This window comes from Cherax quadricarinatus, chromosome 32 (assembly GCF_038502225.1).
Source record: "Cherax quadricarinatus isolate ZL_2023a chromosome 32, ASM3850222v1, whole genome shotgun sequence".
Classification (NCBI taxonomy): domain Eukaryota; kingdom Metazoa; phylum Arthropoda; class Malacostraca; order Decapoda; family Parastacidae; genus Cherax; species Cherax quadricarinatus.
In genome coordinates, this window is record NC_091323.1 from 27236049 (window position 1) to 27262625 (window position 26577).

A 26577-nucleotide genomic window follows, 5' to 3' on the forward strand; every position below is an offset into this window, starting at 1 on the left:
GGGAATGCATCCTTATTGTAGAACATGAGACTTGTATTTAAATTTAATTGCAGAAGAAACATGCATACCCTAACCTGAGCCTCACTGTATAAAAATTTAAACTGCTTTTGGTAACTTACCTCCTATTCCATACATTTACAATGTTTGCCACATGACTTTCCTATCCACCCTATCGTATCCTTTTTATTCTAAATTCATAATTGCAACAAACAACTGTAGGTGGCACTAAGTTAGGCAACTGGGCCTTAGGCTCAGTTGCCTAACTTAGTGCTATTGGCACTAAATGCCCATGGCATTTAGTGCCCAGATTTTACTAGTAACTTTGTGCTATGGAAACCTATGGCAGCAATTGCCAAACTTTCACATGTTAGCAATTCTTTCATGCTGTGTGGCATGTAACGCCAAGATTTTTGTGTGCCATTGAAATTTGTGGTTGCAGTTTCTGAATTGCATTGCAACAAATTTGCATTACTGAAAGTCACATTGTAATAGGATTTTACTGTACTATGGAATCTTAAATCAGTTACTACAGTTATCAAGTTTTATGAAAATAAAATTATCTACACAAGTTTTCATGTTGAGCTTTATTGATTTCAGGCAAAATTCTGAAGAAAAACAAATTAATCCCTATCTGTACATTTCATTAATACCTATGTTGATTTTTTAAAATAAATTCCAGGTAGTTATGGAATATTTGCCTGGTGGTTCCCTTACTGATGTTGTCACAGAAACATGCATGGATGAAGGACAGATTGCTGCAGTTTGCAGGTGAGAAGTGTTCAATTTTTTTGCATTATATTTACATCACTTTGGAGGCCATTGTGAAAATGCATAGCATGGTATGAGCATATTCAGAATAAATCAGATTTGCTTTCTCATATTTAGGTTATAGATTCATTCATTGTATAGATTTCAGGTATAAAAAAATATGCAAATGAGAATGTATGAGAGAATGAGAGCACATGTGTGTCACCTGTTTGTGGTTGCAGGGGTCGAGTTATAGCTCCTGGCCCCGCGTCTACGCTACTAGGTCCTTTCTCGCCCTCCCTCATGAGTCTTATCATACCTCTTTTTAAGGCTACGTATGGATCCTGCCTCCATTACATCACTCTCCAGAATGTTCCACTTCCTGACTACTCTGTGACTGAAAAAACACTTTCTAATATCCCTGTGACTCTTCTGAGTTTTCAGCTTCCAGCTGTGACTCTTGTTGCTGTGTCTCATCTCTTAAAGAGTGCAGATATAGCTCCTTTGCATAAAGGAGGTAGTAGATCACTAGCTAAAAATTACAGACCAGTAGCCCTAACCTCTCACATAAAAATCTTCGAAAGAGTGATGAGACGGCAAGTTACAAATTTCATGGACAAGCACAACCAACATAACCCGAACCAGCATGGTTTTAGAGCAGGACGATCATGTCTGTCACAGCTGCTAAGCTATTATGACAGAATTACGGAGGCACTGGAAGACGACCAAAACGCAGACGTGATTTACACAGATTTTGCAAAGGCGTTTGACAAATGCGATCATGGAGTGATAGCGCATGAAACTAAGGCTATGGGCATTACGGGGAAGGTAGGCAGATGGATTTTCGGTTTCCTAACACACACAACACAAACAGTAGTAGTGAACAGGGCAAGATCCAGCATCAGCGAGGTCGAAAGCTCAGTGCCCCAAGGCACTGTACTGGCACCTCTGCTGTTCCTCATCCTCATAGCATACACACACAAAAACACCCCGCACACTTTTGTATCATCATTTGCAGATGACATGAAAATAAGCATGAAAGTCAGTACGGTAGAGGACACTGAAAAAGTACAGGAAGACATAAACAAGGTTTTCCAGTGGGCAGTGGAGAACAACATGATGTTCAATGGTGATAAGTTCCAGCTGCTTAGGTATGGAAAGAATGAAGAACTCAAAAGGAGCACTATATACAAAACTCAAGAGGGTCACCAAATAGAACGTAAGGAACACGTAAAACACCTAGGAATAATTATGTCAGTGGACCTTTCTTTTAAAGACCCTAACAAGAAAGATCATGACAGCCAGGAAGATGACGGGGTGGGTATTGAGAACTTTCAAAACAAAGGAAATAATGCCGATGGTGACACTTCAAATCGCTAGTGCTCCCTCACTTAGAATATTGCTCAGTGCTGATGGCCCCATTCAGGGCAGGAGAAATATCGGAGCTGGAACAAATACAGAGATCATTTGTGGCTCACATTGAGCCAGTAAAGCACCTAAACTACTGGGAATGCCTGCAAGTCTTGAACATGTACTCATTGGAGCAGAGGAGAGAGAGGTACGATAATATATACCTGGAAGGTACTCGAGGGCTTGGTCCCAAATCTGCACACTGCCATAACATACTGGAGTGAGAGATATGGGAGGAAGTGTAAAATAAACCCAGTGAGGAGCAGGGGTGCGGTGGGGACAATAAGGGAACACTATCAACATCCAGGGTCCCAGACTTTTCAACATCTTACCAGAAGATATCAGAAACATTGCTGGAACAAGTGTAGAAGCCTTCAAGAGGAAACTGAACAAGTATCCTCACCAGGTGCCAGATCGACCAGGCTGTGATGGATATGAGGGGGAGTGGGACTCTAGCAGCAACAGCCTGGTTGACCAGGCAAGCACCAGATGAGCCTGGCCCATGGCCGGGCTGAGTGAGTAGATAAACTCTCAAAACTCTTCAAAGGTATATCGAAGGTTCTGTTCCTGTCCACCTTGTCAGTTCCTCTCAGTGTTTTATATGTTGTCATGTTTCCCCTATCCTCCATTGTTGTCAGGTTGATTTCCCTTAACCTTTCCTCATAGGGCATGCCCCCTCAGCTCTGGGACTAGTCTTGTTGCAAACCTTAGCAATTTCTCGACGTGTTTGACCAGGTGTGGGTTCCATACTGGTACTGCATCCTCCAATATGGGTCTGACGTACGTGGTGGACAGTGCCATGAATGACTTTTTACTTAGATGTCGAAATGCTATTCTCAGGTTTGCCAGGTGCTCATATGCTGCAGTATTTATTTATTTTTTTATTATTTATGGGTCACCCTACCTTGGTAGGAAACTGCTGATAAACATTCTAATAAGGATGGTTTTACAGCCAGCACTTTTGGGACAAGGCTGTGTCATCCACCACCAATTGTGACACTGCAGTCTCATTCCACGCCCCCACAGCTTTTATGGATGTCTATTCTTATGCCCCTCAAAGGCATGTAGTCTGTAAACCTAATGCTGTATAAGTTACAGTAAATGAACAGAAGAATGCATGGGATTCTCATGTAATTTGATTTCTGTTTGACCGGTAGTTGGCTGCCCATGTTTATGCAAGGATGCATTCTCATGTAATATAGACGAGACAGTGAGTTAATTTAAAAGAAACAATTTCTTCAGAGTTTCATGATAAATCAGTCATGATTTATCATGATTTGTCGTGCCCTCCTCTCCAAAAAGATAACAATTGTGAAATTGCCTATAAAACTGTGGGACTTTATTTTACAAAGCTACACACATACAAAAATGAGAACAGTTTCAGATTATTAATGCTGAAATTACCTTATAGTCGTCTTATACTAGCCTTTGTTATCTGCATGTCCCAAGAGATATATTTTTGGCCAGTGTAATCAGTTTATACATTCCTGCATTTTCTCATTACAGGGAGGTACTACAAGCTCTTGAATTCCTTCATCTTAGCCAAGTTATACATCGTGACATAAAATCAGATAATATCTTGCTAGGAATGGATGGCAGTGTCAAACTAAGTAAGTCTACATGAACACTTTCTTTCAATTTCGTAATCCTTATTTTATATTAAAATTAATATTGTTTTCAAAGGTTTGTTGAGTTCTTTCAAGTTCATCTCTTTCTTACATGTGTTTGCTTTATTAGTCTAAATGGAGTAAAGTAATTAGTACCTGTTATGCTAATGTCATAGTTAATTAATGCTTAAGATTCTTGGAAATGCTTTATAAGGGTTGTTTGGATCATGTCTAAAGTGAAATTTAATTTACATTTGGAAAGATTATATACATATTAGCCATCCCCACACTGACAAATGTTGAAGAATCAAAAGTAAAATTCAAACATTTTTGTTTAAAAGTAGAATATTCAGACTTGCTCTTGAAACTATGTATGGCTCCTGCCACTGCCACTTCCTCTCTGGGATCATTACACTTCTTGACCACACAGACTGAAGAAATACTTCCTGACATCCTTGTGGCTCGTATGCATAATGTCCAGCTGTGTCTTTGGGTTTCCATTTCTCTCCTCTTACCCTACCAGTTCTTCCTGAGTATTCTTTAAGTTTTTCAGACTTAGTTTTATTAAGTTTCATTTGACAAATGTAACATTCACCGATGTTATTTGTACTAAAACCTAAGTGTGCTGAAAAATCCTTTTCTTTCCACAGCTGATTTTGGCTTCTGTGCACAAATATCTCCTGAACAGAATAAAAGAACAACAATGGTGGGTACTCCTTACTGGATGGCCCCTGAAGTGGTGACACGGAAACAGTATGGTCCTAAAGTTGATGTATGGTCATTGGGTATAATGGCTATAGAAATGATAGAAGGTACAATATTCATCATCCATGAACACTAAGGACTTCATTAGTTAAGCTAGTGACATTAATACTGAAAATTAACCATGATGAAAGAATTCTAGTAGAAGTAATACCATGGAGATTAACAAACTATGATTTTTGCAAGTTTCATGTACTGCATGTATACCCTAATTTTTTTTTTCTTGTCAGGAGAGCCACCTTATTTGAATGAGAACCCACTCAGAGCACTGTACCTGATTGCAACGAATGGGAAGCCAGAGATTAAGGAACGAGAGAAGCTGTCTCATGTTTTTCAGGATTTTCTTGACCAATGTTTGGATGTTGAAGTCGAAAGGCGGTCCACTGCCCACCAACTTCTAAAGGTTTGGTGTAAAATTCTTTTGTTTCATTGTGTTCAAAACTAGTGATCACAATAGCAGTGTCCATTATAGGATATGGTATGGTATAGGTAGTTTTTTTTTTTTTAAACAAGTCGGCTGTCTCCCACCGAGGCAGGGTGACCCAAAAAGAAAGAAAATCCCCAAAAAGAAAATACTTTCATCATTCAACACTTTCACCTCACTCATACAACATAATCACTGTTTTTGCAGAGGTGCCCAGAACACAACAGATTAGAAGTATATACGTATAAAGATATACAATATATCCCTCCAAACTTTCAATATCTTAACCCCTCCTTTAAAGTGCAGGCATTGTACTTCATATTTCCAGGACTCAAGTCCGGCTTTATAAAAATAACCGGTTTCCCTGAATCCCTTCACTAAATATTAACCTGCTCACACTCCAACAGCTCGTCAGGTCCCAAATACCATTCACTCCTATCTAACATGCTCATGCATGCTTGCTGGAAGTCCAAGCCCCTCGCCCACAAAACCTCCTTTACCCCCTCCCTCCAACCTTTTCGAGGATGACCCTTACCCCTCCTTCCTTCCCCTACAGATTTATACGCTCTCCATGTCATTCTACTTTTATCCATTCTCTCTAAATGGCCAAACCACCTCAACACACCCTCTTCAGCCCTCTGACTAATACTTTTATTAACTCCACACTCCAAATTTTCTGCATAATATTTACACCACACATTGCTCTTAGACAGGACATCTCCACTGCCTCCAACCGCCTCCTTGCTGCAGCATTTACAACCCAAGCTTCACACCCATATACGAGTGTTGGTACTACTATACTTTCATACATTCCTTTCTTTGCCTCCATAGATAACATTTTTTACTTCCACATATACCTCAATGTACCACTCACCTTTTTTCCTCATCCTTCATAATTCCATCCGCTGACACGTCAACTCCCAAATATCTGAAAACATTCACTTCTTCCATACTCCTCCTCCCCAATTTGATATCCAATTTTTCTTTATCTGAATCATTTGATACTCTCATCACCTTACTCTTTTCTATGTTCACTTTCAACTTTCTACCTTTACACACATTCCCAAATTCGTCCACTAACCTTTGCAATTTTTCTTTAGAATCTCCCATAAGCACAGTATCATCAGCAAAAAGTAACTGTGTCACTTCCCATTTTGTATTTAATTCCCCATCATTTAATCCCACCCCTTTCCCGAACACCCTATCATTTACTGCTTTTACAACCCCATTTTTTTTTTTAACAAGTCGGCCGTCTCCCACCGAGGCAGGGTGACCCAAAAAAGAAAGAAAATCCCCAAAAAGAAAATACTTTCATCAATCGAAACTTTCACAACACTCACACATTATCACTGTTTTTGCAGAGGTGCTCAGAATACAACGGTTTAGAAGCATATACGTATAAAGATACACAATATATCCCTCCAAACTGCCATCTATAAATATATTAAACAACCTTGGTGACATTACACATCCCTAAGACCTACTTTTACCGGGAAGTAGTCTCCCTCTCTTCTACACACCCTAACCTGAGCCTCACTATCCTCATAAAAACTCTTTACAGCATTTAGTAACTTACCACCTATTCCATATATTTGCAACATCTGCCACATTGCTCCCCTATCCACTATCATATGCCTTTTCTAAATCCATGAATATAATGAAAACTTCCCTACCTTTATGTAAATACTGCTCACATATATGCTTCAATGTAAACACTTGATCTACACATCCCCTACCCACTCTAAAACCACCTTGCTCATCTGCAATTCTACATTCTGTCTTGCCTCTAATTCTTTCAATAATAACCCTATGGTACACTTTCCCTGGTATACTCAGTAAACTTATTCCTCTATAGGTAGTAGGTTGGTAGACAGCAACCACCCAGGGAAGTACTACCGTCCTGCCAGATGACTGTGAAACAGAAACCTGTAACTGTTTTGCATGATGGTAGGATTGCTGGTGTCTTTTTCTGTCTCATAAACACGCTAGATAACAGGGATATCTTGCTACTCCAACTTACACTTTGGTCACACTTCACAGACATGCACATGCATATATATATACATACATCTAGGTTTTTCTCCTTTTTCTACATAGCTCTTGTTCTTCTTTATTTCTTCTATTGTCCATGGGGAAGTGGAAAAGAATCTTTCCTCCGTAAGCCATGCGTGTCGTATGAGGCGACTAAAATGCCGGGAGCAATGGGCTAGTAACCCCTTCTCCTGTAGACATTTACTAAAAAAGAGAAGAAGAAAAACTTTATAAAACTGGGATGCTTGAATGTGCGTGGATGTAGTGCAGATGACAAGAAACAGATGATTGCTGATGTTATGAATGAAAAGAAGTTGGATGTCCTGGTCCTAAGCGAAACAAAGCTGAAGGGGGTAGGGGAGTTTCGGTGGGGGGAAATAAATGGGATTAAATCTGGAGTATCTGAGAGAGTTAGAGCAAAGGAAGGGGTAGCAGTAATGTTGAATGATCAGTTATGGAAGGAGAAAAGAGAATATGAATGTGTAAATTCAAGAATTATGTGGATTAAAGTAAAGGTTGGATGCGAGAAGTGGGTCATAATAAGCGTGTATGCACCTGGAGAAGAGAGGAATGCAGAGGAGAGAGAGAGATTTTGGGAGATGTTAAGTGAATGTATAGGAGCCTTTGAACCAAGTGAGAGAGTAATTGTGGTAGGGGACCTGAATGCTAAAGTAGGAGAAACTTTTAGAGAGGGTGTGGTAGGTAAGTTTGGGGTGCCAGGTGGGTATTTTGCTGGATTAGAGAAGATTGATAGCTACATCATTAGTGTAGGATCTATTCTCTGTCCATTAATTGTGAAATGGATATGCTTATCAAATTATATTCTGATTTCTGGCAGGTAAAAACAGAAAAGTAACAAATGCAGACAATTGGAAAAAAAAATAAGGTGTTAAATGAAAGGGTAGTGTAAAAGTGAAGCACATGTAGCAGACCACTGAGAGTATAACCAAATAAAATAATTTTTGGAGGAAATGGTAGTACCCTTTGAAAATTACTCAGTTTCTGTACTATATACTGTATATAAATTTTCAAAGAACTTTAATATTTACTATTTTGTATACTTTCAGCACCCATTTTTGAAGCTGGCTCGACCCCTCTCAAGTCTCCACCCTCTTATTGTAGCAGCAAAAGAAGCAGCCAAGAACCATTAGTAATGAGGGCTTACTAAATAGGACTGCAAATATGACTTCTTGCAAGTGTAATGCCAGCTTTGAGCCTAATTTTGGCAGGATCTTCTGTCATTCATTACAGGAGCTGATCTGCTTATTATGGATGTGAAGTTGGCAGGGTACAAAGAGATTCAGCTTGTCTTACCATTGCCATAATTGTTGATATTGTGTCACTCTTCAGGAATAAGGTGTGAAAAATGTGCAGGAGTGCCTTGATTATCCATTACCCAGTCTGTTGGCAGTTTCTCTGTTTAGTGCCATTGTTTGTGTCATGTACTATAGTATATAACCAGAATATGGATTATTTAAGACAAACTCTTAATAGTTTGTTGAATTTATAGTGACCAATTGTCTTAGTGCATACACAGTTTGTCTCCAAAATGGCACATAACATGTAGAGTATGAAATGTGTGTATTTACTGTATGCATGTAATTTATACATATACATGTCTGAGTACAATACATAGTTTGGTGTATATGGAGCAAAATTTTCAGTGGCATATGACAATTTAAAAAGTGAGTGTATGCGCGTATGTGTACTCAAAACATATATGGTTGTAGGGGGTTAAGCCATATCTCCTGGCCCCTCCTTTCAATTTGCCACATGTCAGATTCACTCCCCTAGCCTTGTAGGCCCTATTGTACCCACTCTTAAAAATATGTATTGAGGCTGCCTCCATTAATACTTTCAGTCATTCCATTTCCTGACTACTCCGAGACTGAAGAAATGTGTCCTGACATTGCTGTAACTCAACTGTGTATCTATCTGTACCCCAGAGTGCCTGTTTATTCTCAGTCTATCCTTATCTGCCCTATCAATTCCTTTGAGTATTTTGTATATTGTTATCATACCTCTCCTGGTTCCTCTGTCCTCTAGTGTCATTAGATACAATTCCAGTAGTCTTTCCTTGTAGATTTGCAACTAGTCTCGTTGCATATCCTTGCACCCTACACTTGCTTTTTCAGGTGCGGGTTCCATGCTGGCCCAGAATGACTTTGTCAAGATTCCTGAAGGTTACTCTAGGTTTGCCAGACAGTCATTGGCTGTAAAGGTTATTCAGTTGATGCAATCCTCTGGTGATGTACCAGGTACTATGCTCTGCCTCTGTCCCCAAAATCTATACTACTTCATGTTCAGTCTTCTTGCCCCCTTCCCCAAACTACATAACCTTGCATTTGCCGAGTGAATTCAAGCATCCACTTACCTGACTAATCTTGCCAATTGTCCAAATTTATTTGGAGCCTTCCCTGTCTCATCTTAGTTCTTCTTAGTTTTGCATCAGCAAATATGGATACATTGATTCAATCCTATCTGTAATGTCATTCACAAACCAGAAACGGTTACCTGGAGAGAGTTCCGGGGGTCAACGCCCCCGCGGCCCGGTCTGTGACCAGGCCTCCTTAGGTCAGTGTCCCAGGATGCGACCCACACCAGTCGACTAACACCCAGGTACCCATTTTACTGATGGGGAACATAGACAACAGGTTGAAAGAAACACGTCCAACGTTTCTACTCTGGCTGGGAATCGAACCAAGGCCCTCGCCGTGTGAAGCGAGAGCGTTAACCACCAGGCCACCAGAGCGGTAATGGTCCTAATACCAATCCTTATGAAACCTAAGTTATTCTTCCACATTACATCTTCTCTGAGGATCACTCTTTGCTTCCTTCCCCTAGAGTACTCTTTAATCCACCAGAGTATGTTTCACTATTACTATTTCTTTGCTAACACTCCACTATGACTTTCACCACCACCACCTTCTTATTGGCACCTCACTCATTGTTGCATTACTTTTTCTACCACCTCCACCACATATTCTGCTCCCATTCCTGCCCCCTTCTTGTACATATTCTGGCTCCCTTCCCCTTGTGCTTCTGTGTGATTAGTTTATGGTCCAGGTAAGACCGAAATGTCAAGTTTGTCTCCTGTATATGGGTTATTTGTGTATACACTGGTTTTTTCCTGCTTATACCAAGTTTTTGGCCCATCCTCTTCTGGGGTACAATATAAAATGCCATCTTGCAATCAAAGAAAAACAATCCACCCACCCCTCTCTCCCTCCCTTGTCTCACATCTGTACTATGATGAAACTCCAGCTGGTAAGACCAGATTTGCCATCCTTAAACTGTCCATCTCCTTAAATACTCTGGCATTGTCACCACTATAACACCTTTATCTTCTCTCCTTGCTGATAGGCCCACCTTTGACACATCAACTGATTTATTATCAAACTTTGATATCCTTCCATTAGCACTCCTCACAGCCCTTCCTAACTTTACCTTTGTCCTCCTCTCCACCCTTACTTATCCTTTGATTCTGCATCAATTCTTGCCCTGCAGCGCTGTATGACCCTAGTAGGTTTAGCGCTTCTTTTTTTATTATAATAATCCTTAAATACAGGGACTACATTCACTGTTTTTTAGATCTCTGGCAACTGTCCAATATCCATTGACTTGTGGGTCTTAGCTAGTGGTTCAATCAGTGCTTATGCTCCCTCTTAGAGAATTCATGGTAACAGCTTGTCAGATCCCATTGCCTTTGATGTATCCAAGTTCACTAAGAGTTTCTTGCCCTGTTGTGTGTGGCGTATATTTTCTTGCCTGTGTACCCCGTTCCCTAGGCTTTTCGATATACTCCATTTTCATTAATACCTCTTCAGATAATTTAATTACACTTCACAGACTTAGTCATTTTTCATCAGCTGCTCTTCATCCTCCAAACTACTTGATCTTTTGTTGTAGCTGTAAAGCAGTTTTTCAGATTTGGCCTTTGCTTCTGTCATTTGTATGTTCATGCATGTGCGCACTCACGTGTGTAATAAATAGTGTGTGAGAGCGAGTGGATGTTTTTAACACACTGGCCATCTCCCACTGAGGTAGGGTGACTCTAAAAAGAAGAAACACTTTCACCATCACTCACTATCATTGCCTTGCCAGAGGCATGGCAACAATACAGCTCAGAAGCCCCTCCAAACTGCAATATCCCTACCCTTCCTCCTGAGTGTAGGCACTGTATATAATCAAGGCAGAGTGTTAACATAAATCAAAAGAAAATATTTTAAGGAATTAAACTTACATATCTGGGTTAAGGGTAATTATGGCACTGATTGACATGTTTCATTCTTTGTGACACATGAAATATTCTAAATTATAGTGAAATTATTTGCAACACTGAAAGCACAAATTTTCATTGTGGTGCAGTTCAAGTACGACAATTAATTGGTGCATGACAAAACCATAAAATTGGTGAACTTTGTGCAGTATAGCTGAAATTGAGTGGTCATCATAAAACTCCATCACCAGGGAAAGTTCTAGTTAGTAGAAGAAAATTCTTGGAACTAGCATTGTTTCATTATTAAATAAAGGACCGAGCTATTATGCAGATTTGAAGATTTGTAAATGTTTTAGCAATCTCATAATGATCTGAGAATATACTCTTGTTCTCTCTTATGTGTTCACTTGACTTGTTATCCTTAAAGGATGACACTTTTGTAATAACATAAGATTTCAAAATGGAGCTTGTAAGTTGTACGAAACTGGCATTCATGAAGTGTCTGTTTAGTAGGACTTAGGGGGGTGAGTTTAGTTGGTGAACTCAAGTCACTTTACATACTAATTTAAACTTCATTATCAAGCTATACATTAAATGCTTTATCTGATGTCACTTAAGTTTATTTGCATTTTCATAATGCATATTATGCTAAAGTTAGTGATTACACATTGTGGCTGGTAGCAACATCTGAACATGTCAAGGAAGCATATTGCTCATAAAAATCAGGTAGTTTCCAAAGAAAACAATTTACTAATGTGTCATTTCCCTCCTTCCCAGCAATGAAAAATTTTTTTTTGTCCTAACATACCCATTCTTTAGCCTTAGTAATTAAGTACAGTTATATTACTTCATCACATAGGTATGACACTCTTTAGGAGCTGTAAAGTGAATAGAGTTACAGGACCTTGTATGGCCCATTTTTTTTTGGTGGATGCAGAAACTTGTGTATTGGACTTAGATATATAGAGGTAGGTTATGTTAGTGCCTGTGAAATGTAGTGATTGACTTGAGTGCAGTAACTAAACAGAACCCTAATTTGTCTGGCTGTATCAGTCAGCTGTTAATTGTGAATTTACCATGTCACAATTATGCATATATATTAAGATCAGTAGTCAGAGTTGAAGTAGAGCTAAGAATTTTACCCGTGCCTCGTTTTCAAAGTTGACAATGAATTTAATGTTTCATTACTGAGTATAGAATTACGAGGAAACCACAGCCATGTCATTAGTGTATGGGAAAGGGCAGGGCAATATATTTTCTTTTTTATGGTATCAGTCTTAGCCATAAGACCTGCAAAGTATAGAATTTAGTATTTCAAAATTAATGGAAAAATGAAGTATATTTTATTGTAATTTAGGTAAGTCAAGAGAGCAAAAGATACAGCTTAACTTTGTCCAGTATGCATCTAGTTAATTTTTTTTTTTTTTTTTTTAATATTTTGAAAAGAATAATGCATCATCTCTATGAATCAAAAGTATAGTTAAACCTTGGTATAACTGAATAATGGGGAAGAAGTGTCTGTGTAATCGACAGTCTATTGCATCGAAGTGCCTAATCCAATGGACATAGTCCATTGTATAGTCTACCAAAAATGCACAATAAAGTTAATGGACAAAAATCTCAATGTAGCAGACTTAATCCATTTTATAGGGAGCTACCAAACACGCATACTAAAGCTAATGGACAAAATTTCAGTGTAATGGATTTGGTCCATTGTACGGGGATCTTGTCTGACACTACCGCTATGGAACAAGATATCGATACAGCAGCCTTGGTCCGTAGCATCAAACATTTATCCAGCCAAATATTTTGTCTGTTACCTCTGAGATTAACTGTGTAGGGATCAGTTATATTGAGGTTTTACTTAAAAATTCTTTATTTTGTACTTAAAAATTTAATAAAATTTAGTAATTGGTTAAATAGCACTTGAAGAATACTGCTTATGAAACTTTGTATACTGAAATCAGCTTCAGGACATAGTTTAAAAGTAGCTTATTATTATAATCAATGGGAAGCGCTAAACCCATAGGAGTATACATCGCCTGTGGGGGGGGGGATGTGGAAGGTATTCAGGCTTAATTCAGGGAACTGGAGCACAGATCCAATTCCCTAGATCAAGAGCCCCTCACCAGCATCAAGGAACCTTCCTTGAGGGGTAAAAGTAGCTTATATGTGACTGCTCACAAGTACTTTGAGATGCCTGTGCCATGTGACTTGATTTTTTATTTAAAAAGAGTTTTTTTAGTTATCAGTAGTTCCTATAATTTGTGTATTACTTCCTATTTTTCTTTGTTATAAATTTACTATGTAGATTACATAACTATAGTGACTCAGTTTTAGTAGGACTTGAGGAAGAGAGTGCCATAATAGGGTGAATACCATGGTGAAGAATTCTATCACTATTAATCTGAGAAATGGAGTTATGAGTGTGTGTTTAGCCACATGTATTTGAGTAACATTGAGTTATGATTGTGTTATAATTATATTGATGTATATATAACCCCATGTTCACTACTTTTGGATTATTGATTTTTTACAATTCCAAGGTACCATATATCACTAGTTTCAGAGGCAATGCTTTATGATGCCATACTTCTCAATGTTCCTCTGATATTTTTTTTTTTAAGGGAAGGGAAATGGGGTGGGGGAATCGGTACTCTTGTTTAAAAATTGTAATTGTGATACACTTGACTTTATAATCTTGCTTACCATACCAGAGAGTCTTGTTTAAAAAACAATAAATTAATGGTAAGTTAAAAGGAAAAAAAAAAAAAAAAAGTCTTCCCAGTTTTGTTAAATGTAAATTTGTAATAATTATGTTGTTGAATCCCATGTACAATTATAAAGCACCTCACTAAAGAATTTTTCTTACTAATTATTCAAAGTCCATGAATATACTTGTGTACCAGTATACATAATGTGGCATTCAAAATAATTTAGCCAAAAAATGCAGGGTTCTACTTAGTTCTGGATTTTTGGCATGAGGGGAAGGAGTGGGTTGAAAGACTGTATTGATTGGAACAAAGATCAATTTCCCATTTGTTAGGAGATGAAATTTAAATGAAAATTTTTACAAGTTTTGCCAAACAAATTATTTTTTGAATAAAATAATTTTTGAAGGAATTTCTTGCTGGCCAAGAGTGCCTGACCAAATTTGATTGGTATGGGCAGGATCCTGTACATTAAAAGGCACCTTTTTTTGAAAGAATGTATTACTATTGGTTATCTTCAAAAGCATTTCAGTTGGGAAATGCCTTTTCACTGTTGAACTGCAGCTTATTGGGTGGCTTTATACTTGTTTTCAGACCTCCCATAGATTTACTATATTTTTTTATACTGACTCGGATTCATCTGTTTTGCATCATATTCCTGTTTCACTTCCTTTTTTTCATTACTTTGTTTAACCCTTAAACTGTCCAAACGTAGATCTACGTTTTTTTCAACATTTGAAAGTATGTAAAAAAAAAAATGTAATTTTTTTTTTTTTTTTTTATTTGAAAATATGTAAAAAAAAACGAAGATCTACTTTTGGAGCACTACGAATGTGAACGTAAATCCGTTTGGACAGTTTAAGGGTTAAACAATATTCTCCTTTTTCACATTCCAAATTTTTAGTGTAAATGATAATCTGTTGAAATTGATAGCAAAACTAGTATGAGGTATTCTTCACTGAAATTTTGGCACTGTTAAGTTTCTTGAAGGTGTTGAGATTAGTGACTTCAGAGCACTGAGAATATTTTCTGCACTCATGAACACCACCCAAAAACATTAAAAATTGCAAGTTTAAAAGATATTACATTTGAAAGGTAATTGATTTGCTATATAGGTTTTCATTAACATCATACTGTATTTTAATTGCTTAATATGTACTGGATGCACAAATTAATAAATGGGCTTTTATTTTTAACTGTGAATGCATGATGTAACAATTGTACCTAGTGTTACCCTCAAATTTTTCATGGTAAATTAACTGTGTTTCCTATGTTTTTATCCCTGTGTTTACTAAAATGTTTGTGTGCATTTTTGCCAGTAGTTATTGAACATGTACTTTTGTGCACTACACTGATGGGTCATGTTAAGTACAGTAGTCTGTTTTCTGAAAACTTCAACATCCATTCCACAGAAGATAATTGAGTATTGTATGAGGATGTGAAGGCATTTATCAGCATAATTTGGTTTACAATGTTGCAGATTCAAAGCCAGTTCTCATGTACTGAGAAATCATGATCTGTATACCCTGTTTATTTACAGTTTAATCCAATTAATTTTTAAACACCTCATGTGTTACATATTTTTTCTTTTGTGTGTTTTGCTAAACGAATGCTTCTGAAAGCTGTACATTATTTATTTCATGATATAGCTAATTATGAAGTTGTGACCTACTTTCAAACTCTCCTTGCAGATGATTTACATAGATAGCTTCATGAAAAATATCAGTATACCAAGAAAAATACAGATGTGAAATAAAGAAATAAAATATAGTTATGGCAATAACCAGCAATATAGATAGTTGCATTTTCCCAAAACTCTTAGCATGCCTTGTGTAATGTACATGCAGACTTAATATTTACATAAAAACTAGTTAAGTATATGGAAATGACAGTATTGTCACTGTAATATATCTCAGGAGAGCTGTGTTCATAGTGATAACTCTTAATTAACACAGCACCCTACAACAGTGATACGCTACTCACATAAATGACCAACTGCAAATGGCAACCCCCCCCTTTTTTTTTTTAAGCTGTTTAACAAGATTTTAATTCTTTATATTATTTTAGTATGGGGCATTAATTAAAAGAAAACTTTATTTGATGTGAACAAGAAACATGTTTAGCCATAATTCTTAAGACATCTTTGGAGAGAGTACAAAATCAACCATTCCTTATACTCACCGACAATAACCGAATCTGCTTTGGAAGCGTGCATTCTACGGACTTGCTTGATCTCGCAGGGTGTCTTAAGAATATGGACACAGTAACATGTAAAGTAAATGTGCAGTTAATTTAGCAAGTCTTGAGCATTGAGTCAAATTCTGTTGTGAATGTATTTATTGTGCAAATTTTTTTTATTGACTGTTGTAGTCAAGGACTGGCTGTATGTGCTGTTACCAATAAAAATGTAATGCCTATGTCATGCTTAATAAACAGAATTGGGCAATTAGGCAGAACTGCTCTAAAACAATCTTTTTGAAAAAAAATTCATGCCTTTGATATAATTTTAATTACATTGCTATATAGCAATAATATAATCAAATTAACCCATAGGTGTCACTCGGCACTAGCAATGCTGCATAAAAAATTTAACATTGCCCCAAAACTCAGACACCTCGCCTAAATTTGCTAAAGTTAATACAATATAATTTAGCTTAATCCTACTAAATACATTTTAGGTCAGTCTGAATTTACCAAGTATTATTTAACATCAGCAATACATGTTTATTTTATGTTCAGAAATAAATTTTCACTGCTTATTTGACAAAGAACCATCACTTTACAAGCCTAAAATGGCCAATTCTGCTCATTTGGCACAATACCTATACCACTTGGATGATAGGCATACGTATTATCGTATGTTATGCATTCAGAAAGAAATTAATAACAAGCCTTTCTGCTTATTACTGCATTTTTGTGCAGAATTAAACAATGTTCAATATTGATATTTGTGAATCAAAGCATTTTCTGTAGTAAAGACTGTGCAAGTCAGAATGAGATTCCCAGTTAGTGATCAAAGAACCAGAGGTTTATTGGCAATAAACTGCTTTATTAGAAGTTGCCTTTAAAAATTTGGTTCATAAAAATTTTCACTGTGCTGTGATTCTCAAATAGATAACAAAGTATGTATCATGTTCCAGTGGCATCTTAAAGTATGTCCAGATGGCTATAATATGGATGGAGAGGAGTTGAAACAGCATTTTCAGATATTACATGCCTTTTTATGCAAAACTAATTACATTATCAAAAACAAATTTGATCATGAAATGAATTAGTATGTTATTTAGGATGCATACCTCCCTAGGTGTTGCTGTAAAATGTGGCCATAATGTACTTGTATTTCTCTATGCAATATTTATAACTGCTTCTTAAGTGCTGAGAGTGAAAAGAGCAAGAAATGCTCTTCATAAACATTATAAAAAATGTTGTTCAAGGGATCACTTTTGTAGAATAAACCAAGTATTATAAATTCAGAAAAAATTTCTGTATATCAACTCTCTTTCTCTGTACATTGTACTAAAAGTTTGATGTTTTAATAAGGGGAACATGACTAAAATATGTATAGTTTATGGTTACTTGTTTTACCCTCAGCCTTCAGAATTGTATATATTATACTAAAAGGAATGCAACTCCTCCAACACAAACTATTTGTTACAGCAGTGATTCTATCTAAAAGCTAGATGAATTTGTAAATGGTATAATAAGCATGAGTGCACTTGTGGAGTGCTATTTTATGTGCTGCTGTCAGGAAAATATAGTACTAAGTCATTATTGACTTGGTGAGGCAATGATTTTTGCCTCTTTTCTGCAGGCACCAGTGATGACAGTGTGAGCAACAGAGATTTCTGTATTATTCACTTCATGTGCTGTATGATGAAAAACAGCTTCATTTTCTTTTAGTGGTTTCATTTTTGAGAGGCACTGCAAAGTTTTTTTTTTTTAGTTTTAGAGGCAAGTAACTACTGAACTTAACTAGCAGTTGATATTTATTCTCCAAATGATAAAAAGGCTTTTTCTGAATCTGAGAATGGCTTTATTTTTTGTTTATGCAAAACTTGGTAATATGTCAGTGGATTGTTTCTTCCATTACAAGAATGCAATACAACAGTTAAATTTTGCAGTTTGCTACATTAGTTATGAAAGAGGGTGAATTCTGCAGTAACTGATATACTCGTGTTGCAACACTACGGGTCTGTGGTAAGCCTCCATCATGTTTACTGCTGTCTTGAGAGAGACATTACTCAATACCAAATAGAATTTGAATTTTCTTTTTATATAAACATAACTGTCAAGTAAAGAATAAATATAAGGATTTTAGCTATGGTTTATTTTTCATCATTTCAGATAATTCTCTTTCTGTTACAACACATTTTCAGCACCAGTACCACCTTCCTCTTCCTCAAACAGAATTTAAATCAGAATTGCTTATTTCAGTCTCTGCCCACCCTATGGATTCTGTAAACACTTTCAAGCATGAATAATGAATATTCTTAGCATTCCTGATAGAGCTAAGCTGCTAATCTTTCCTCAAAATGCTTGAAAAGGCTTCACTGGATCTTTCTCCCCTCCACTCCTTCCTTCAGTTTTCCACTTTAACTCTTGTATACGAGGGGTTTGGAACTCCAGCAGGCATGCACGAGCATATCAAATAGGAGTGAAAGTGGTTTTTATGACTCGTTGTGCTGTTGGAGTGTGAGCAAGGTCACATTTACAAATAAACTCGTTAGTTGGACTTAGTCCTCGTGGGAAGTACAGTGCCTGCATTCTGAAGGAAGGGTGGGGATATTTACAGTTTGGAGGGGCATCTGAACTGTAGTATCGGAACCCCACAGGCAAGACAGTGATAGTGCGAATTATTTTTTTTTTAGGGGGGGGGGTCACCCTGCCTCAGTGAGAGACGGCTTGTGTGTTTTATATATACTTAAGTATGTGTACACTTGCCTAATTGTGGTTGCAGGGGTTGAGTCATAGCTCTTGGCCCTGCCTCTTCACTAGTCGCTACTAGGGCCACACTCCCTGCCCCATGAGCTTTATCATACCTTTTCGTAAAGCTAAGTATGGATCCTGCCTCCACTGCATCACTCTCCAGACTTTCACTTCCTGACAACTCTATGACTGAACAAGTACTTCCTAACAACCCTGTGACTCACCTGAGTTTTCAACTTCCAGTTGTGACCCCTTGTTGCCGTGTCTTCTCAACATTCTGCCTTTATCCACTTTGCCAATTCCTCTCAGTATTTTATGTCCTTATTTGCCCCCCCTCCCCTATCCCTCCTGTCCTCCAGTGTTGTCAGGTTTAGTTCCCATAACTTCTTGTAGGACAAACCCCTCAGCTCCAGGACTAGTCTTGTTGCAAACCTTTGCACTTTCTCTAATTTCTTGATGTGTTTGACCAGAGGGGTGAGCACGCACGCACACCTTCCTTTACCTCTTCGGCAGTCTCCCACTAATGACTCAAAAAATTTAACATTTTGCCTTCATTTAATTAAGGCTAACTTAAGAAAAGTGAGCTGACATAATTCAGATGACCCTCTACTGCCTTATCTCCTGAGTGCAGACACTATCCTCTTCACCTACAGAACTCAAGTGGAGGGGCTTACCAATTTCCCTGAATCTCTTACATGTCATCTTGCTTATACTCCAACAGCACATCATACATTAAAAATCAAATGCCTCTGCTCAATCCGATCTAACATACCCACACAAGCTTGCTGGATGCTTAAGTTCCTAGTACTTTAAACCTATGTTACCCTCTCCTTCCCATCGTTCCTGGGCCAATTTGTAGACGAATAAATTTTGAAATTTGGAACACTGTATTGGTTTTTGTGTGATAATTTGTGAATGCCTCATATGACTCATCAGACCATCAATGTTGATGTTTCTTACCTGAAGGAAGCTCTTGGATTGCTACTGAACTGTGGGTGGTGTTAATATGAAAATTCCACTTTGCAAAACAACAAATTCCTTTTAAGATACCGGGAGGGTGTTCGGGGATCAGTGCCCCCCCACGGCCTGGTTCATGAAACAGACCATAACTGAGAAATGAAAAACAAGAATTAAAAACTTGTGTTTTCATGTTTAATGAGGTTTAATATCATGCATTTTTTTTTTTTTTTTTTTTGCCGAGCCGGGCATATACTCTGTTTTCCTCCAGCGTGCATTTTCACTGCTGGTGAATTGTAAGGGAAGGTTCACAGAACTATTGAGAGGGGGCAGGTGCATTTTTGTCATCCTTTTACAGCCAATAACCTAAGCATACAACTACTGAGTGGTTTCAAAGTGCTGGTGTATTTTGGCATGTTCTCTGAAATAAGAAAATGCCTCTTCTGATTGACTAAAGTTTTGAAGCTGGTGTTTAGTAGTCTCTCCTTCCAACATGGCTTTTGTAAGGGCTGCTCTACTATTGACCCCCTTACTTCGCTTAGATACCTATCTCCATAATGCCTTTGCTAGTAACCACTGTTATAGGAGTTTTTTTTTTTTATTTTGAGAAGGCATATGACACTACTTGGAGGTATACATCTTGGCCCAAGCTCACTCCTTAGGCCTCCGAGGCAATCTGCCATTTTTTTCTTGCGAACTTCTCATCTGAGAGACATTTCCATGCTTGGGATAATAATTTGCTTTCCCCAAGCTGAAGGTGTTCCTCAGGGATGTGTCCTTAGCACCACCCTTTTACTCTTTGCTATAAATGATCTGACATCTGTCCTCCCTTCTAATATTTGGTCATCACTATGTTGATTTTGCTATAGCTTGTGCATGCGCTGACTGTCGCCTAGTAGCAGCCTCACTCCAGAATGCTGTCAACAGTGTTTCCCATTGGGCCACTACTCATGGGTTTAAATTTTCTAGTGCTAAAACACAAACAATTACTTTCACCAAACGTTCAATCGTCCCTGATACTCCATTGTACCTGTATGGCTCACGAATCCCTGAATGTAATACAGTCAGATTTTTCTGCCTACTGTTTGATCACCGGTTGTCTTGGAAACTAGCATTACCTCCTTAAAAGCAACTTGTCATAGCCAGCTGAACCTCCTTAAAACTCTCGCTCATCTTTCATGGGGGGCAGATCGTCGAACTTTTCTTCAACTACATTCAGCCCTAATTTTATGGAAGCTAGATTATGGTGACCAGATATACATGTATTCTGTACTCTCTTCTTCAACTCTTTCTAAACTCGGTCCCATCCATCATCAGGAATTATGTTTATGTCTATGTGCTTTTAGCTCACCTGTCAAGAGCCTCTATGCAGAAGCAAATGTCCCATCCTTGAACAATCATCATAATGTTCATTGCCTCCGCTATTTTTTCCGCTCTCATGACCTTCACGATCCTTCTACATACAGGATAGTAATGAACGTTAGCAGAAGTCCATTTGTTCACTGCCCCTGTTTACTCCATCCCTTTTCTCTTTGTCTTCTCTTCAGTTGCCCCATTTATATGTTCAAGTAGCATCTAACTTTTCACTCCCCCCTTGGGAAGTTCCGACAGTTTGTGTCTGTTCTTACCCCCTGCCATGCGCAAAAGCCCAAATCCCTACAGTTGCTTCTCACCCTTTTTTTTAATCACTTCCGATCTCATTCACTTGCCATTGCAGTGTACACTGATGGTTTTAAATCCTCTGATGGTATTGGGTTTGCAGCAGTGTTTCCTGACAGTGTGGTGCGAGGTCATTTATTAGACTCGGCTTGCATTTTTACTGCTGAATTATATGCCATTCTCATTGCAATTATCCGTATTACATATATGCCTACTTCAAAGTTTGTAATCGTCTCTGACTCCTTTAGTGCTTTGCAAGGTATTAAAAATTTTGATTCGCCTCATCCCCTAGTTCTTCATATACAACTTTGGTTATGCCGCATTATTAGCACAAATGAAGAAATTGTTTTCTGTTGAGTCCCTGGTCATGTTGATGTTCAGGGCAATGAGCAGGCAGACACTGCTGTGCAATCTGCAGTACATGACCTACCAGTTTCATATAGAGGTATTCCATTCTCTGTCTATTTTGCTCTAAATCTCTCCCCACCTTCACAACTGCTGGCAACAACGTTGGTCTGATATGACTCATAACAAATTACGTCCTAATAAATCAAGTTTGGGTTTCTGGCCTTCTTGTCATCGATACCGAGATGGGGAGACAACACTTTCTCATCTTAGTATCAGACACTCGTCTAACTCATGGGCATCTCATGGAGAGGCGTCCTGTTCCACTTTGTGAGAATTGTCTAGTTCCTATTTCAGTTTCCCATATTCTATTGGGCTGTCCTGTTTATCATCGAGCACGCAGAATTTCCCTCCGAGGTCGTCACTGCTCTCGCACTCTTTATTTTCCCTCCTTGCTGATGGACCCACCTTTGACACAGACTCCCTCTTCAACATTTTGACAGCAACTGATTTATTACACAAACTTTGATAATCCTTCCTTTAGCACTCCTCAAAGCCTCTAACTTTACCTTCATCTCCACCCTTATTTATCCTTAGATCCTGCATCAATTCCTACTCTGCAGCACTGTATGACCCTGGTAGGTTTAACGCTTCCTTTTGATTATAATAATTAAAATTGGTGAATTAGTTTATATGCAATAAATAACTAACGAGTGGCTCTTCTGATTGGCTTCAAATCTTCAACGCTTACATTTAACTTTGTTAGAAACTTATGTATACTGTTTATTTATTCTTTTTGCATGCCACTGATGTAGACTGGGCTGAGCTTTTGGAATATTGGGATACCTTCGATCACATGGTGACAAATACATCGAGTTTCTCGCTCTTTGCTTGTATTTGCTGTTTAATGGTACAGCATCGCTCAGCTGACTTAACAAGGTGGCTCGAATACAATTAAGAAAAATAACTGTGTTTTCCTTTTATGTAATAAATATAAAATCGATAATTAATTTTGAACTTTTTGTATTTTTTTTATTTTGCTAGCAACACTATACTATCAGCTGTATTTCTGTTATTAACAAGAATACATTCAGAGAGAGTGCAATCCTTGGCAGTCTTGATTTTCAGTATACAACCACAACTTAGTCAATTTCAAACCAAGGAACGGGCGAGGACTGAACCCACGGTAAGTGATTCATTTTTTTACACTTCTTGTTTCTAGCCTCCTTCTGCATGCTTAGTTTCCCATAGTGTAAGGCCACCTCGTCTGTTATTTCCCAGAATCTAAAGTGAAGGTCCCTGCAGCTACTAGTTCTGAAAGCTCCATGACAGCAGCACTGAACTCTGATAAAGAATATTTATAGTTTTGTAGTCGTTGACTAAACTATGAGAATCATTCTTTTCTTTATTACAGTAACTACTGCATAAGTATAAAAATTAACAGTTGGACAGTGATAATGTTATTGTAATTAATATCTTTGACACAATTGAACATTGAGGTTTAGGAATTTATATAAAAAAAAAAATTACTAAAATACCTGCAGAAAAAAATGCAGTGATTGAACCCCACAATCTCTAAATCACATTCGAGTCAAAATAGTGTTAATAAGATATCAGCAATTATTGAAAAAGTACTAATGCGTGTATATACAAAGAGAAACTGCAAGGGAGATATATGAATATAGGATTAAGCGACACTGGGGGGAGGGGTTGGGAGGCATTCCACAATCATAACGTTCTAGTAGCACCTCAATGATTCACACACGAGTCACTGCTTCACCATCATTCTAACAAATTACGATAAGGTGTGTTACAAGATAAGATTGTTGATGTAATATCAGTGTTATCTTTCCCGTGTGGGATTGGTGGGGTAGCCGGTACGTGCTCTGGACTAACACAGTGAGATACCACTAGTCGTGAGGTGTATAGCAAACCTACCATCTCTTGTCTACTGCATTCTCACACCCATCCACACACACTTCAACACGTGAGTCACTGACCTATTTTTATGTAGTCGACGAAGCCTAGTGTAGCATATATGATATCGTATGGGGAAGGTGGTGTACCGAGTTTCACTGTTGTGGCTTGGTGATATGTTGTGATGAGGTAATGGGATGTAGTACTAGTATACTGTGTTATGTGAAATAATGCTGTGTTGCATTGTAGCAGCCGTGTGTTTGGTTATGTACTGACGTAACCCAGTATTGTATGCTTCAGTGTAACAGCTCTACTGTGTCCGTATTTTGTGGCGGAGAGTTCTGTGTTGTGGCCCGTGTACTGCGTGTTGTGGCCCGTGTACTGCGTGTTGTGGCCCGTGTACTGCGTGTTGTGGCCCGTGTACTGCGTGTTGTGGCCCGTGTACTGCGTGTTGTGGCCCGTGTACTGCGTGTTGTGGCCCGTGTACTGCGTGTTGTGGCCCGTGTACTGCGTGTTGTGGCCCGTGTACTGCGTGTTGTGGCCCGTGTACTGCGTGTTGTGGCCCGTGTACTGCGTGTTGTGGCCCGTGTACTGCGTGTTGTGGCCCGTGTACTGCGTGTTGTGGCCCGTGTACTGCGTGTTGTGGCCCGTGTACTGCGTGTTGTGGCCCGTGTACTGCGTGTTGTGGCCCGTGTACTGCGGTACAGTATTGCTTTAGTGCACTGCGTTGCGTTGTATTATGTTGCGTGCTGCATTGTTACAGTACTGCACTATTGCAGTGCTGCACTGATGTACATTTTATGGGTGTGTTTTGGGTAGGGGTTATTTTGTGGTGGTGTATTACGATTGTGTTGTTGCTGTGATTCATTATCCCACCACACTTTCAACGCGGGCTCGTAAAATTCCTAAAAATAATTATATATAGATAGATAAATAGGCGCATTTAGAGCACGATATCTAACTTTATGAAAAGAAGTTTTACCCAGCGTCAAAACACAGTAAGAACTCGAAGAACTAAAGTTCCTGAAAGAACGGCCGTGGTTTGCTAACACCATGGTCGGCTCTGTGCTAAATACCTATCATGTTTTTTATTTTCTATCTGAAACATTTTGAGACGCCATGCACGCTTTTATTTATTTTCTTCCTTGAGGAGGTTCCATTTCTCTCTTGTTTGCATAACAGATTTTTCCACATCCACTTTTTCCATCTGTGTTTAGCGAGTCAGAACGTGTGTTGTGTTTATAGAGCCTGTACTGTATAGTGAGCCGGCACGTGTTTAGTGAATTTGCAGGTGTTTAATAAGTATACAAGAGTTTCGTGAGCCTGCATATATTCAGTAATTATGCACGTGTTTTGTGAGCCTGCACGTGTTTAGCGAGTATGCACATGTTTAACGATTATGCACACGTTTAGACTTTTGACTTATTAAGAATACTTCTGGATATAAAGCCAAGAATCTTATTAACTTTACTGCGAACACATGCACTGTTGTCTATTTTAAATTTCTGCAAACAGAACTCAAGTCTTACGCATTCCGTTTGACTAAGAACACTATTTAGCTTGCAAGCACTATAGCTATTTTCTCCTCCTAGGATTATAACCGTGAAAGCGTTGCTGTACTAATATATCTATTTCTACAAGTACATGTACAAGGTATACAGGCCTAGAAGACATAAATAAATAAATAAATAGAAGGCATCAATTACATACTACTGTATAGAAAACCGCTTGTTATGTAGAGTATTTCGGGCAAATTACGTCAATATTGTCCTAGGACGTGACCCACACCAGTCGACTAACACCCAGGTACCCATTTTACTGATCGGGAACACAGACAGCAGGTGTCTTATGGAAACACGTCCTGTTTTCCAGCCGTACCGGGGGATCGACCCTAGGACCTCGGTGCGCTAGCAATCAAGCTACGAGCCGTGGGAGACGCAGTGTTTGTTAGTGTGGAAGGTAGTGCGTTGACCTTACTGACGACAAAGTTAAAGAGCACAGATAGTATGTGCTGGTAAAGGGTAATGCAGATGCAGAATACCATGGAGAGTGGGCGGGGTGATGAATGATAGGACACTATTTCCCACCTCCGTTCGGGCAGCCGTGTTGAAAATAACCAACCTACCACCGCCTGGCAAGCTTGGCAACAACCTGCCTCTTCCCCTCTCATATACGGTTATAGAAAACATATTTACCTTTAAAGTCTCATATTATGTGTGATTTTTTTAAGAAACTTCTTACGAAATAAATTCCGCAATATATGTTTTTTAGATGCTTAAAAACTGTTTAAGTATAAATACAAATCAATATTGTAGCCCTCTTAGCATTTCTGAATGTTCAATGATTTGTACTTCAGGAGAGTAAAACTTCAAATGAGCATGAGTAATAGCTTAATATGTTAATAACTAGTTATGTTTTCATGGTCACGCGATCTGATATTTATCCTTCATATCATCCCCCATCCTCAGCATCTCAATACAAGAAAAGGATACCGTAGTTTTTTACAACCCTCAAGAGTAAGAAGACCGGCAACTTAAATCCCCCACCCGGAGACCTTGGAGCTATAGCTCAACTTTTCCAAGAGGTTCAGGAGCTAGGGATCAACACTTAAAAGGCACAGAAGCTTTTGATTCAACAACCAAGAAGCTTACTTTACTAAGTAAACTTTGACATGCCACGAAAAGTAAAGTTTATTATTTTTCAGTTTTATTTACGTAGTTACGTTCGGTTTTTAATGCTCTAGTCTTATAAAAAAAATTATTAAAAAAAAAAACCTGAGCAAAACATGGCTAGCAAAACTACAAATAATGAAACAGTTTATGGGTTAAAAATAAAATTGTCGCTTACACTTCAATAACAATC

The 26577-nt window shown here is 38.3% G+C and overlaps 1 protein-coding gene across 6 annotated transcripts in view; it reads left to right on the plus strand.

The window, feature by feature from the left end:
* Pak (serine/threonine-protein kinase PAK 3-like protein) overlaps positions 1-18228 on the plus strand; it is a 100274-nt gene extending 82046 nt beyond the window's left edge. For all 6 annotated transcript variants that reach the window (XM_070090558.1, XM_070090557.1, XM_070090559.1 and 3 more), the window contains 5 exons: positions 680-768; positions 3664-3767; positions 4415-4576; positions 4757-4929; positions 8049-18228. In XM_070090558.1, coding sequence (XP_069946659.1) covers positions 680-768; positions 3664-3767; positions 4415-4576; positions 4757-4929; positions 8049-8132 — 612 coding nt within the window. In that variant the 3' untranslated portion in view covers positions 8133-18228. The remainder of the gene's footprint in view (positions 1-679; positions 769-3663; positions 3768-4414; positions 4577-4756; positions 4930-8048) is intronic.
* Positions 18229-26577: the final 8349 nt, after the last annotated feature.